The sequence below is a fragment of the Silurus aristotelis genome (assembly GCF_946808225.1).
Source record: "Silurus aristotelis genome assembly, chromosome: 12".
Classification (NCBI taxonomy): domain Eukaryota; kingdom Metazoa; phylum Chordata; class Actinopteri; order Siluriformes; family Siluridae; genus Silurus; species Silurus aristotelis.
Window position 1 is genome coordinate 7,918,977 of NC_139585.1, and position 16,014 is coordinate 7,934,990.

The 16,014-nt window shown below is 37.6% G+C and overlaps 1 protein-coding gene across 2 annotated transcripts in view; it reads right to left on the minus strand.

Moving 5' to 3' along the window:
• The window catches only part of adam12a (ADAM metallopeptidase domain 12a), a 100,476-nt gene that overhangs the window by 17,620 nt on the left and 66,842 nt on the right, over nucleotides 1-16,014 (minus strand). For both annotated transcript variants that reach the window (XR_014536041.1, XM_083556458.1), the window contains exons 12-17: nucleotides 7,955-8,132; nucleotides 5,304-5,393; nucleotides 4,894-5,089; nucleotides 3,849-3,957; nucleotides 2,278-2,476; nucleotides 1,197-1,274 (exon numbers count right to left, since the gene is read on the minus strand). Coding sequence is in view for 1 of the 2 variants with exons in the window: in XM_083556458.1 (XP_083412584.1) it covers nucleotides 1,197-1,274; nucleotides 2,278-2,476; nucleotides 3,849-3,957; nucleotides 4,894-5,089; nucleotides 5,304-5,393; nucleotides 7,955-8,132 (850 nt within the window). In the remaining variant the exon portion in view is untranslated. The remainder of the gene's footprint in view (nucleotides 1-1,196; nucleotides 1,275-2,277; nucleotides 2,477-3,848; nucleotides 3,958-4,893; nucleotides 5,090-5,303; nucleotides 5,394-7,954; nucleotides 8,133-16,014) is intronic.

Sequence of the window (16,014 nt, forward strand, 5' to 3'; positions counted from 1 at the left end):
AACATAACATTTTCAATTTCCTACTCTTAAAGCCAGCCTTGTTTCTCACTGTGGGGAAAAATAAAACATTATAGAAATCCTTCATTAGTGCTTCTGTCATTCTCAGAAATCGTCACACAAGGATGACTTGATTGTCTTCAGAAAAAAATAGAAACCATTCTCGTCAGAAAACTTCCGACTGAGATATTAAAAGAAAGGTTTTGTTTCATTTTTAAGGTAAATCATATATACAGACTATGAGTTGAGAATAAAAAAAAGAGATAATACAGAAGGATAAATATTAAGGAGATGTTGAATACAAAATCACTGAGAAGGGATAAAAAAAACACGGCGCAGAATTCGCTCAGCATCAATACACTAAATAAATGACCAAGTCCCTCAAAACTAATAAAATTTCACAGCCATTTTTTAATGTCCGGAAGCAACACCGACACACAGCTCTCAGAAGCCAGAGCGTTATTAATAATGTAGCTCAAAATGTCAGCCTCACATATTCTAAAGCATCTCCTTTTTTAAAACATGTGACGTATCAGGCTGTAAATATCTGTTTAATTTTTTAAATGTTTTTGGAATCCAGTCATCACCAAGAGATGAAGTATAATGTGGCAATGATCACATCCTTAATATGTGATATATAGTTTGGTGCAGTGGTGATCCATTTGCACCCTGTTAATGCAGTCTTAATAATAAATATATCAAATAATATACAATCATTGTAAATACAAAACATGTTGTAACAATCTTTTAGAAACAACACATTTTTAGTTTGCATGCAAAGCTTACAGTCTAGCAAAAAGTAGCTATGAGTAATGGTTAGTATATTATAATTATAATTTGTTTCGATACTGTGAAGTAAAATACGGAAAATAATAATATCAATATCAAAGGGAATAAATAATACCCAGCTAAATAAAGTAATGTTTATAGCATTAGGACATTTGAAATATAAAAACAACACATTCATCCATACATAATTAATGCAAATATGAATCCAAACCAAAAAAAATAACAATAAACTATTTACTATTCTGTATAACTTTCTTATGGTTCCAACCAGAAGTATGAAAGCAGATTGAATACCAAAGTATTGAGGGTAATGGTTGGCTGGTTGGCTGTTCTTTTTTTTTTTATCTAGATGACAACATTCTAAAAAAAAAAAAACATTTGGTTGTTCATGAAAAAGAAATGTGTCTAACCCCATGTCCGCTGCACTTGGCCGCACACTCGTGGACTCCAAAGACACTGATGTTTTGACATTGCCGATTCAGACACATCTACAGGAAGAGAGAGAAAGAAAAGAGAGAGAGAGAGAGAGAGAGAGAGAGAGAGAGAGAGGCATTTAAGAGATTTCCAGGTTTTCCACTAAAACAGAACAAGACCCAGGTTCTGTAGAGACCAGTCCTCCAAAGTCTAATTACAGATATGGCCCGTGCTCATACAGTCAGACCGCAAACACTCCACCCAAATATAATGAGATGTAGAAAATGATACTTAGTGACATACTCATCCAAAAAACTGAGTAATCCAAGATGGTGAAATAATCAGTTAGAAGGAGAGTTGAATGTTGAAAGGCCTGACATGTTTAATGTAATTAACTGTGTCATCTCACACGTGGGGATAAGTAATGGACAGTATGAGAGGCAAGAGGCCAGACACGCATCTGTAAAACCATGTCCGTGGAACAGTGTGATATCAGGCTTTCCGTTCTTCCTGCTCACTGCTGGGGATGATGAGGCCTTTCTTTCCCTTATTAACATTTCACTATGTTTCTCTCTCTTTCACACACACACACACACACACACACACACACACACACACACACACACACACACACACAAATCCAAGACTGCAGGCACACTACCTCATTACAGAAACAGTCACACACGAACATATGGGACTATAAACCCTACAAAATGGACACAAACTGAATAAATAAACACACACTCACACACACAAAGAAGGTCAATGTGCAGTGTAGTGTTTCCTAAATCTGAACTCAGAAAATGGAATGTTTCAGTTTGCCCTCTTAAAGCCCCAGCACACTTCCACACCTCTGCCAGGTCCACAGTGTTCATTACCACTAGTTTTTAAAGTTTGGGATCTGGAGAAAAGCAGTACCCTGGGCCCTTTGGCAGCTTTAATTATCATACTGTACATACTGGAGGACTTTGACACAATCTTTCAAAAACACATAATTATACATTATGACTCTGTTATAGGCTCCTTTTTAAATGTTGTAAACTTCCTTGCTTACTGATAAACACACAGCACTCTCACCATGTTGTTGCCGCACTTGGTTCCTGTTAGTACCAGGCCTGGGTCTGGCATGTCATCACCCAGATACACGTGAGTCCCTCGACACAGGATACGCCCACCTTCCGGCAATGGGATGTTGGTCTCTATGGAGACTGCGTTGGTTCCAATTACAGGCCGATTGGCCCCACCTTGGCACTGGATCTTTCCACATTTGGCATCCCTGCATAGGTATTAGTAAAACAGAGATTTTGTTGCCCCATAATTTTAATCAACTTGTCATTTTTAACAACTGTAAAATTTTTAGAAACAAAACAAAACAAAAAGTTTATTAAATGAGTATTACATTATATTTAGCAAATCATCAAATCATATAGGATGCAGACATTTTCTAAGAAATGGAAAGTCTTACAAACTTTTAGAGATTTTATTTTATTTACCAGCTTTTGTTTCCTCCCAGTTTGGTCCCACGATAAGACATACCCCCCAACCAAATCTCCCCTATTCTACAACAGGTAGCAACCGGTGAGACAAAAGAGAACCCTGACAAATAAAACCTGCCTCTGCAACTTTTTAAACTGTAACACACTATCCACCCTCTTCCACCTACACAAGCTCACAGAAACTAACAATTGGCCATTGTCTCTGTGACTGACAAGTGAGAGAGTACGTAATCCCTCCCAACTAGACAGCATGGACAGTTTTTGCTCTCTTGCCTCTCGACCATGTGGAGTTATGCTTTGTTTTGTCAGACTTTTAGCCATGGTGACATTTGACGAGGGTTCCAGACCACCACGCATATTACTGTGGTACATGTGAATGGTGGGAGGAGTTCTGGAGAAGAAGTGGGTAACTGAATGGGTGTGTACACCTGTGCATGATTAACGGTGGTCTATATTTATAATGTGTGTGTTTTGCAGTGAGCTGCTACATGGAAACAAGTGTGAGCCAGTACGATTAAGCATGAAACAGACAGTGGCTTGACAAGCTTGTGTGTGTGTGTGTGTGTGTGTGTGTGTGTGTGTGTGTGTGTGTGTGTGTGTGTGTGTGTAAAGCATTCAAATGCATTTTGCCACATGTCCTAATGAATGGTCAAGATGGAAAGTATGGGAGAGAGAGAGCGAGAGAGAGAGAGAGATAGAGTGCAGGAGGAACATTTGTTTGTTGAATGAGTAATCATCTCTCCTTTTTTCTTTCTCTCTCTCCATTCTTCCTCATCTCTCTATCAGTGTCCACTTCAGTAATTTGGGCAATTACACCCATCAGGAAGTGATCAGTGTTCAGTGAAGTACTTGAAGTACCTGTCAATCCATTTCCTAATAGAGCAAAACGTTCAACAAGTGCTTCCTGTTTATGTAAATTGCAGTGGTTCCTCTACTGCATCTTTTTGTTCTGCCTCTATCACACATGACAGCTCTACAGGAAACCGTGGGCTTTTGTATGGGAAACCAAGTCAAAGAACGAATATAACACTAGAAATCAAATGATCTAAAAAAAATTATGCTAATCATTAATTAGCTTTTTGTTTCTTACTTTCCTTAGATGTCAGATTCTTCTGTTTATTAGAAATGAATAAGGGGAAAAAAATGTCTCACTGTGCTTCACATTTCGCGAATGATCCCTTGGAGTCTTTTCCACAGTTGCCATATGGGTCTCCCGCTGAGTTCACCCTCTCGAAACAGATGCTCGGAGCTGGTTTTGCACCTAAAACACAAACACACAAATAAAAAGGAAACACACATGCACCGTTAGGCTTACAATTATTCTCTATATTCTTCAATCTCTGTTTGAAATGTAACACGATTATAAAATGTTTATTGTGAAAAGTTAATTTGGCAACTACGACCACATTTTGCTTGGTCACACGACACAGTTCACTCAGTTCAATGAAATTTAAAGATGTGACCTCATATTCTCCAAGCTTAATACTAGGACTGTCAAAAATTGTTTGTCATGCATTTATAATGTTCCAGCATTTTTTTTTATGCTATTAACACATTTTCCGAGCCATGACACATTTTCCTGTAGTTATTTCTAGGGCGGTTGCTCAAGCTCTGCAATTTCAATAGAAAAAGAAATTATTTGCTGCAGAGTAAACATATTTATTGTGGTGTTTTCGGTAACAGAAAATCTCTGTTGACACAATCTAATGTAGTAAAACAGAAGGGATGCTTAATTTTAAAATGTGTGGCCGGATAGGCACTTTTACGGGTACACTTGGAGATGTCAATATAGTGTACCTTTTAAAAATAATTTTAAGGCTCCCAAGTGGCACAACAGGGAAGGCTGTAGCCATATATTTAAGATGTTGGACTTATGATTGAAAGGCTGTGAGTTAAAATCCCAGCATTACCCAGTCACTCCTGGGCCCTTGAGCAAGGGTGTCAACCCTCAACTTCTCATTTGTATAAACAAGATAATTGTAAGTCGCTATGAGCTATTGTGATAATGCCATAAATATTTAAATGTAATATAAGAACCTGATGATGCCATAGCCATCAACATTCTGGAGTCCATAAGAGCAAAATTGGTTATCAGTATACAAGTAATTCCATATAACAGAAATACTAGACAAGTCTAAGCATCTGTATTTGCCAAAAAAGATAATCTATCATCATCCTATATGCCTCTATGACTCACCCTGACCCCAAAGTGTGATGCATTGCTGTTCATGTGTTTGGCAGATGCCATTGTAGCAGTGTCCATCCACACCATGACACATGTGACCATCGTGCAGGTAGACGTTAGCGGGACAGTGAGGGTCAGAACCTGTGCAGAACTCCGGCAGATCACATGAGTTAGTGGACTCACGGCACAGTGTACCTGCAGGCTTCAACTGAAACACATGGTTAGAGATCATTAACACAAGGTGACTCCATTTGTCAATGAACATGTGGACACTTTAAAAAAAGCAGTAGAGATCAATGAAAAGACATTGAAAGCAAAGCTTTTAAAAAGTAATAAATCATTGTTATGCATGTGTGTGTGTGTGTGTGTGTGTGTGTGTGTGTGTGTGTGTGTGTGTGTGTGTGTGTGTGTGTGTGTGTTACCTGGCAGTTTTCGCAACACTGGCCATGTGCACACACTGCATTAAACTTCAGAGTGCACGTACTGGCATTACAGCATGGGTTCATACATTCCTACAGCGACAGAAGAATACCACATGGAAAAAAAAGAATTTGGAAATAAATGAAAAAGAAAATGAAACAAGAATCTATATATATACACACACAGTGGAATCCACAGACACACTCAAAGAGTCTAGACTTAGTTCTTTTCAATGCTCTAGTCTCAATCTAGTCCACAATTTCCCAATAACTGTTTTCGAGAACCAGCTTCCTGCACACTTTAGCATGTTAGAGCAAAGAAATTTGCAGGACATGGCATTCTTTGCACCAGGACAAAGGTTAGGAAGCTGTGATATAATCAATATATATAATTTTGTTATATGCAAGGTCCACCAATATTCTAAATCCAAATTTTGAGATTTTTTTATGCAACCTTGAATAATAGATCATAATAGAATCTTGGACCAGATTTGAGATTCATTATAAGGACAGTTTTAAAGACACTCACACAGCACACATATAAAATAGAACTAGATGAACAGAAAAATGGCTCTTAGCAGTCCCTGGGTGGTTTTCTGAAAGGAAGGTTCCCTGAAACCTTTTCTTAAAGGAAAGTCCTGTTCTAGATGATTTTGGATGGGCAAACTAATCAACCCTGTGCTCTCAGAAACAAAACATATCAAAGTTTATCTCTTTCTCTTCCTGGAATAATACAATCCCAAGCACATTCTTGCAGATGGACCTTAAAGACCAATGAGGTACCTTTAAATCGCTATTCTAAAAGCTTTTTAAAAGTGTGGGTTGATGCTCAGATCCACACCACAAAGTGTATCAGACTGGGTGTTTCTCTGTTTTCTGTAAATTAACTCTGTACATGTATATGAGAAACTCAAAAGTATTACAGATGTGCTCCTAATGGCTTACACATTTGTGCCAAAGCATTGATAGAGACAGAAGACTGAGGCGTCGTTTTTGCTCTTATAAGCTGCCATTGCATTCTGCCAGAAATAAAGATCAATAAACAGACATGGAGAACACTGAAATTCCTACAGGGCCATGTCACTAACTATGCTAAAGTGTGAAGGATTTCCATGCATACTGTGCTTTTCTGTGTCTATTCCACTTGTATGTGTGTATGTATGAGACTCTGATTCCTGGGGATTTCTACCAGCATGGTCCGGGCCAAAGCATCTGCCTGGAGAGTGTGTTTATGTCACATGTCACAGATTTGGATCATAATATACTGTAATGGGTCATGACTAATGCTGGTGTGTTAATGTTCGGACTGGAAGACAGAATTAAAATGATTGTATGCATGTGTAACACAATCTGTAACCACATGGAGAGATGGAGAGAAAGAGAGAGAGAGAGAGAGAGAGAGAGAGAGAGAGAGAGAGAGAGAGAGAGAAACATAGTGTCCTCATTAGACCTTTACATCACTCCGATGGGAGAAAGAAATAACGCAATGTCCATGTGGTTTTTAAAGTATCAGTGTTCCTTCGTTCTTTTCATGAAACAGATACAGGTTTTGGCATATGTTTTTTTCTATGTTTATTATGGTCAGTGTCACACAAAATGTGAAATAGCTCTGTCTCATCCTATGACATAAGATGTCATAGCCTTAAACTTTGACACCTAGCATGATAAAAACAAGAACACTTATAATAATGTATAGACAGCATATAAAAGACCTGATTAGTGTGTGACATTATTACATATCTGTCTTGACATGTACTTATGGGCAACTGTCATGACGTTCGACACAAAAAACTTACAGACAAAGACAAAAGTATTACTTCCAGGACTCCTTTATCTCTTTGCTGAAGATAGTTCTAAAATACTTTGGCTGGATGAGTGAGGTCATTGTCCTGCTGTAGAATAAATTTGGATGCCTCCCTAAAGGTGTTGCAGGATTGATATCCATCTGCATGTATTTCTCAGCATTGAGGACACCATTAGTCCTGATCCAATATACAACTCCAATGCAGCCCCAAACTTGAGGAAAACCTCCACCATGCTTCACTGGTGTCTGCAGACACTGATTATAGTTCAACCATCCAGCTCTTCAGCAAACATTTTTGCTACAGCTAAACATGTAAGAATTTGACTCTTCAGTCCAGATTACCTGCTTGGACTGTGCCTCATGACATATTACATTACATTACATTAGCAACTGTCATGACAACTTAAAAGCATAATTTTTTATCCTTGACAGAGCTTAATTCTAATAAAAGATTGTGTGTTGTATTATGATGGAGTTTTACTCCAGAATCCAAAAGATCATGTCATGACACTGAGCTAACATTAGCGTTTCCACTTGTTCAGCATTTGCAGGGTTGCTTTAAAACATGATAATTATTATTATTATTATTGAATGGTAATATAGTAGCCATTTATAGTAAATAAAATTTGCATTGGCTTATACGATAAATCTTGCTCATTTATTGCGGACGGTGTACAACCATTAAAAAAAGGTTAGAGGTGATTAGAGCACATGTAAATGAATTCATGCTTTAACTGAACAAATTAGCCAGTAGAAATGCAAATATTCTTTTGTTTGAAATATACTGCAAACATTCCCTTTTTGTAAATCATAAAATATCATCCTACACATTAATCATGATATGACGTACCTCGATATCTCCACAGTCACACTCTTCTCCCTCTTCAACGTATCCATTGCCACACTTTTGCCCTCCGTAGAGCACCTTTACCTCAGGCATGTTAAAGAGACACATACCCACTCCTTTATCCAAACTCACCAACAGGTCTTTCTTACTGCATGAGCTGAACACAGTGGGGAAGGGGTACCTGCAGAAAGGAGAGAGTGGGGGGGTCACTTTAAATGCTTTAAAGGAAACACAACGCATTTACGTTTCCATTTATTCATTTGGCAGACACTTTTGTCCAAAGCGACTTACAGTTGAAAGTGTGGAAGGAGTAATTCTTTCTTAATACTGCATTGCAAGTAGTTTCTTACCTCAAAACATTAGACATGTGAAGTGAAAGAATCATAGCATAAATAGGGGTGAGTGGCTTTTACCAGTCAGAAGCAGGATATTACAAGTTCATCTCAAATATAGCATTAGTGAGACAGACAAAAGGCAGAGAGAGATAGAGTGATAGAGAGCGAGAGAAGGGCTTTGACATTGTAAATACTCTTCCACCGAACTTTCAACAGTGCTGCAACAGAAAGAAATTGAAAAGAGAAGTGCACTGAATAGTAAAAGACTGAGAGCAAGCAAACATGGAAGTCAGGGGAAGAAGAGAACAATCGAGAGGGATCTTAATCCAATCAACGTGTAAATCAGCGAGAAGACAAGAGTGAGTGTTAAGTGGTTGAGTGATGAGCAGAGTTAGATGAATGGACACCATTTCTCACAACATGTCTGCTGATCTCATCTCCACAGCTCTGCTCATGAATGCCAAACTCATGCCAATAATCAATTCATCAGTGTGCAGCTAACGTGCCAGCAAGTGTCGTGTCACGATGGTGCTGAGTCATGAGATACGCCGAGATAAAAGTTATTTACAAGACGACGAACACTTTGTCTCGCACAAGTCATCCCTCAGGCTTATGTTACAGACGAAGAGAGGAGTTAGACGTTTCTATTTCCTGCGACCAATAGTTCAGTTTTACTGCAAAAAACTTTGTGAGAGAGATGAAGAGAGTAACAGACATAGAGAGAATGGGAATGAGACAGATAATGTCCTTGTTTCAATAAAACACAAGAACAAAGACAGTATATAAATAATCACAAAAGTCCGAAATTTAAAATCCACTACTGTGAATTTAAAAGCAACTGAACCACTGTTAAAGTGTACCAAATGAGACTAATATAACAATGAGTTTTATCCAAATTAACTATTATAAACATTCATATTACAGAACAGCAATAGGGTTATTAGCATTTATATACCGTAACCATATTCTAATAGGTTATGTTTGGTGATTATAGGTGATTATCTGTAAAATAAATAAAATAAAAATGGCACCACCAAAGGCTGTGCAAAAAATACACAAAGGTATGAGAAAGCAAAACTGGGACTTCTTTAAAAATGTAGATGAACATTACTGTGCAAAAGTATTAGGCACTTGTGAAAAAAATGCTGTAAAGTAAGTGTTAATAGTGTATTTCATTCAATGAATACAATAAAAAGTAAATGCACAGAAGAGAAATCCACATCAATTCAATATTTCGTGTGACCATCCTTTGCCTAAAAAAAAGTCTTGCTTATTTAGATTGTTTTCCAAAGATCTCAGCAGGTAGGTTGTTCTAAACATCTTGGAGAACTAACCATAGACCTTCTGTGGATGTAGGCTACCTCATCAATCTCAAATCTGTCTCTTTATGTAATCCCAGACAGACTCTAAGACTCAGAGATCAGGACTTTGTAAACCATAACAAAGTCATTATATAAAACATTACATTGTATGCTGAAGATAATTCTTAATGACATTGGCTGTATGTTTCTTGTGGATGTCCTGCTGCAGAATAAATTTGGGACCAATCAGATGCCTCCAAATGCAGCCCCAAACTTGTTGGAAACCTCCACCATGCTTTACTGTTGTATGTAGACACTTAATATTGTACCGCTCTCTAAACCTTTGGCAAATATTTATGCTACAGACAAATATTTTAGATTTTGACTCATCAGTCCAGAGCACCTGTTTGAAGTGTGGCTTACTTTACAGCTTTTTCCTCATAACTGAATAATACCTCATCCCAATTCTGTATGAATCATTCAAAGTCATGCCAAGTGATTCCACAAAATTAATAGTTTACACAGTATGCTGCAATGTTTTGCTATACACCAGTCTTATTACACTGTCAATGAGGTCTTGTGATATAATGCATTGCTCAACTTAAATAGATTCAATCTTGAGCCACTGGCAGATATTAGATATTAATCTCCCATCTAATATCATCACCAGCTGTCACAAAGTACCAGTATGAAAAACATATTTTAATTCTTTAAAGAAAGAGCTGGAAAAATCCCATTATTTTGTGCAACTTTGCAATCAAACGTAACTCCAAAATAAATACTAAGAAAGTGGCTCTAAATTTAAAAACAAATAAAGTCTGAGTCTGTCAGATGCATCTTTAATGGTTTACTGGTTTATTTGTGGTTTGCACAATGATCATCACAACATATGTCATGGATTTAAGTATAATTTTATTATTATTATTATTGACTGACTCAATAAGACCTTAAGGGGTTTTCCACTGTCAAAGTTCTTCAATGCAAGTAAACACGTTTTTGCCAAGATCTCACTTTTTCCAGTCATCAGATTTGTTTTGTGCATATAAACAACCTTGTGTAAATATTTCATCTTTCTAGTATACACATCCCTCAGATGTGCAATCACACAGTTTTACACAGAGTGCACTGTTAACAAATAATGGTTCCTTGAGGATTATTCGCATAGATATGGTTTGTAGGTTCCTAAATATGTCCTGTTTGGATCATTTCTCAAAGGAAAGTGAATATACAGGGTATATAAATTTGAATTTATACATTTGGTTTGAGCGTTTCATTGTCATTAAAGCCAGCTTACACACACGCACACACACACACACACACACACACACACACACACACACACACACACACACACACACAGCCATACACTCATATAGATTCTCCAGATAGTATTTTTGTAAAAAAATGAAATAAAAAAAGGTACTGCAAAGAGAAAAGTACACCATTAAAAATGCTCTTATACCTTAGATGTTTTTTTATTTGTCTCTGTGCAGAAACATTTCAAGCTTCTATATGAAAAAACCTACCTAGTAGACCGCTTTTACACATACATACATACATACATACATACATACATACATACATACAGTGAGGAAAATAAGTATTTGAACACCCTGCTATTTTGCAAGTTCTCCCACTTAGAAATCATGAAGGGGTCTGAAATTGTCATCGTAGGTGCATGTCCACTGTGAGAGACATAATCAAAAAAAAAAAAAATCCAGAAATCACAATATATGATTTTTTTTAACTATTTATTTGTATGATACAGCTGCAAATAAGTATTTGAACACCTGAGAAAGTCAATGTTAATATTTGGTACAGTAGCTTTTGTTTGCAATTACAGAGGTCAAACGTTTCCTGTAGTTTTTCACCAGGTTTGCACACACTGCAGGAGGGATTTTGGCCCACTCCTCCACACAGATCTTTTCTAGATCAGTCAGGTTTCTGGCCTGTCGCTGAGAAACACGGAGTTTGAGCTCCCTCCAAAGATTCTCTATTGGGTTTAGGTCTGGAGACTGGATAGGCCACGCCAGAACCTTGATATGCTTCTTACAGAGCCACTACTTGGTTATCCTGGCTGTGTGCTTCGGGTCATTGTCATGTTGGAAGACCCAGCCTCGACCCATCTTCAATGCTGTAACTGAGGGAAGGAGGTTGCTCCCCAAAATCTCGCAATACATGGCCCCGGTCATCCTTTCCTTAATACAGTGCAGTCGCCCTGTCCCATGTGCAGGAAAACACCCCCAAAACATGATGCTACCACCCCCATGCTTCACAGTAGGGATGGTGTTCTTTGGATGGTACTCATCATTCTTCTTCCTCCAAACATGTTTAGTGGAATTATGTCCCAAAAGTTCTATTTTGGTCTCATCTGACCACGTGACTTTCTTCCATGACTTCTCTGGATCATCCAAATGGTCATTGGCAAACTTAAGACGTGCCTGGACATGTGCTGGTTTAAGCAGGGGAACCTTCCGTGCCATGCATGATTTCAAACCATGACGTCTTAGTGTATTACCAAAAGTAACCTTGGAAACAGTGGTCCCAGCTCTTTTCAGGTCATTGACCAGCTCCTCCCGTGTAGTTCTGGGCTGATTTCTCACCTTCCTTTCTACCCCACAAGGTGAGATCTTGCATGGAGCCCCAGTCCGAGGGAGATTGACAGTCATGATTAGCTTCTTCCATTTTCTAATGATTGCTCCAACAGTGGACCTTTTTTCACCAAGCTGCTTGGCAATTTCCCCGTAGCCCTTTCCAGCCTTGTTGAGGTGTACAATTTTGTCTCTAGTGTCTTTGGACAGCTCTTTGGTCTTGGCCATGTTAGTAGTTGGATTCTTACTGATTGTATGGGGTGGACAGGTGTCTTTATGCAGCTAACGACCTCAAACAGGTGCATCTAATTTTGGATAATAAATTTAGTGGAGGTGGACATTTTAAAGGCAGACTAACAGGTCATTGAGGGTCGGAATTCTAGCTGATAGACAGGTGTTCAAATACTTATTTGCAGCTGTACATACAAATAAATAGTTTAAAAATCATATATTGTGATTTCTGGATTTTAATTTTTGATTATGTCTCTCACAGTGGACATGCACCTATGATGACAATTTCAGACCCCTCCCTGATTTCTAAGTGGGAGAAATTGCAAAATAGCAGGGTGTTCAAATACTTATTTTCCTCACTGTATATATATATATATATATATATATATATATATATATATATATATGTTATATATACGTTGATTGAAACATATTTATATGACTTATACAGATAAACAGCTGAGGAGTTGAGTGTTGAAAGTCTTCTCCAGTTGTACAACAGTGGCATCTTGGTGATGCTGTGATTTGACCTCACAACCTTCCAGTTAAAATATATTTATTTCAAGTTTAGCATTTTTACAAAAGTATAATGAGTATATCAATCAAACAAATACCATCAGAGCTATCTCCAGTGGCTTAGCGACAAGTATTCACTCTATGTTTAAAAGATCATGTATTCGAGTCTTAAAACATCATTGGTCAGCAGTCAACAGACCATGACATCAGGGTGGAATGGAGGTGTTAACTCTCTCTCTTCCCTGTCATACACTTTCTCTTCCCTGTCAAACACTAGCTTATCATGGATGTTTGTGAGTCCATGTATACACTTAAGAGGGCAGAGAGCGCTTCCTTTAGAGTGAGAAGCAGAAGAACAAAGCTGGCAAGACCAAAGTGTACAGAAAATGGGAAAAAATGCGAAAAGGCAAATGTGGCCCAACCGCCATTACAGTAATATTAAGTATATGCAGTGTCAAATCTTATAGTTTACATTTAAGTGGTGATAATTAATTGTTAATGGTACTCATAAATGCTAATGAATGTGCAAATACTTTGAGTAGCATCATCAACCGTGAAAATGTTTTTTTATATCAAACATTTCTTTTTTTAATGTGTGTTATGGCAGAATCACCTACGAACCCGTGCCATTGCCAGGAATCAGTTCCTGAATGCGGTGTTGGTAATATGATTACACCTTGTATTGCTCTCCTCCTAAAGCTGAAAACTAAAAATCTCACATGAATTGAAATACAATGTTTTTATTAGAGAGAAAGTTGACCTATATATAACCATTAACATTATTTTTTACTCAAACTTGTGTTTAAATATGATTCTATGGAACAACAAAGACCTGATCTATTGTCCCTTTTGAGCCCTGTGTTTGAGAGATATCACACTGAACATGTACTATCACCCTGCAAACACCCCCCCCCCCCCCAACACACACACAACACACACACACACACACACACACACACACACACACACACACACACATACAAGCCTCTATCTGTTTATCACAAAATATTATACTGAACTAAAAGCTATTGTGTGCCCAAATGTTGACATACATTACACATTAATAGCCAAAACAGATTTTTGTTGCCTTTGTTTTTTCACACACGGGCACACACACACACACACACACACACACACACACACACACACACACACACACACACACACACACACACACAGACACACATGGCTAACATTTCTGCTCATTCATTAATTCTCTTTCACAGCTTATTGCTATTTTGCATTGCCAAGGATGTCATCACCTGGTATTCACCAAACACACTTACACACACACACACACACACACACACACACGCACACACGCACACACGCACGCACGCACGCACGCACACGCACACACATGCACACACATACACTTGCATGAAATTACAGAAAAAAGCTTGTCTGTCTGAGCTATATAGAGATATGATAATGAATCCCGATGCTGTTGAGGAATATGGACTAATAATGACAACCAGAAGGAAACACACACACACACACACACACACACACACACACACACACACACACACACACACACACACACACACACTATTTGATTTACTTTGATAATAAATGCATGCATTATTTTAGAAATAAATGGTAATTATATACACTACAAAGCCCTAAAGAAAAATATGTTTTGCCATTAAAGTAATCTATATGATATCACCTTATAGAGGCAATCTGTCTGTTTTATAGTAGCTTAGAAAGACAACAATACAAAATCAGAGAGATTGGATCAGCTCCTGAGGGCTTAAGGCTATCATATATAAACATTATACAATACATCTTCATTCTCCACGTGACTATAAAAAAGTAAATTCTGTTTTTATTTCAGGGGTGCAGTTAAAAATAGATTCTGGGTGAGACTTGAATTGATACACATTTGTTAAGATAAGACCATATTGATTTGTATTGAAAATAAAGTTTAGGGATGGGGAAAAATCTTCAGTTTATGTATTTAATTCAGTTAATTCACATGAAACCAAAATGTTAATAAACAGATGATGTACATCTCATTCTTATTCAGTGCCACTTATGAAATGTGCAAACAGATGAAGGCATAATCCACATTACTCTCCGCTCCACTGACCATCTTAAATTATTACAGTTCATGTTCCTTACATTCAAGAGTCTTTCCAAATGTTCCATAGACCGCATTCTTTTCCACATCTTCTGAAATAGCATTTCCCTCTAAAAAACTGAATGTTCACTTTTGCAATGCTCACTGTCATTTACATTTGTTCCGTTTTTTATTGAAATGAAACACGAGCAGGACAGTTTTACAAGAATTATAACATGCCAATGGAGCCGATATTGTTGTCAGCAGTGTTGGGCAGTAACGCTACTAGTAACGTTGCTTTTGACAGTAACTAATACTGTAACGCGTTACTTTTAAAAATAAGGTAACTCCGTTACCGTATGGTGCGTTACCGGTTACTTTTTTAAATGAATTAATTTCGGCTGAAGTGTAGACTACAGTCTAACCTGCTTACAGCAGCGTCGCATTGTAGGATTGGTGGATGAACCACTGTAAACACGAAGAAGACGCACTGTGGGCGTGTCTCCGTTTATTCAGGTCTGTGCGGCAGTAATGGCGAGTCGAGGCGAGAGCAGAACGAGTTTCTCAAAGTTGAAATATGCTCATTATTTCACTTTAGTTGAGTATAAAGACAAAAACAGCAACTCCAATCTGCCGAAGCTCCTCCAGAATCTCCATGCCTGAGGAGTTAGAAGCCAAAAGCTAGAAGCTAACCCGGTGTTACGTTCTACTTTATTGATAGTTTTAATACTTCAGCTGTTAAAGGAACATTTTTAAGAGTTCAACACAACAGCAGAAGCCAATTTAGTTTTTTATTGTGAATATATTATTCAGCTTGTTTTGTTATTTATTTCAGAAATCCTTGTGATATATTCAGTTTGTGTTGGTCTGACTTCAATAAAATAGTGTTTAAAAATTACTCTGTGTTTAAGTCAGTTTTGTGTTTGTAGACCATAACGCATAAAAGGGCATTAATGAGAACATTTAAGAAGGTTCTTTAAAAAAAGTAACTAAAAAGTTACTTTCAACAGTAACGCGTTGGTGT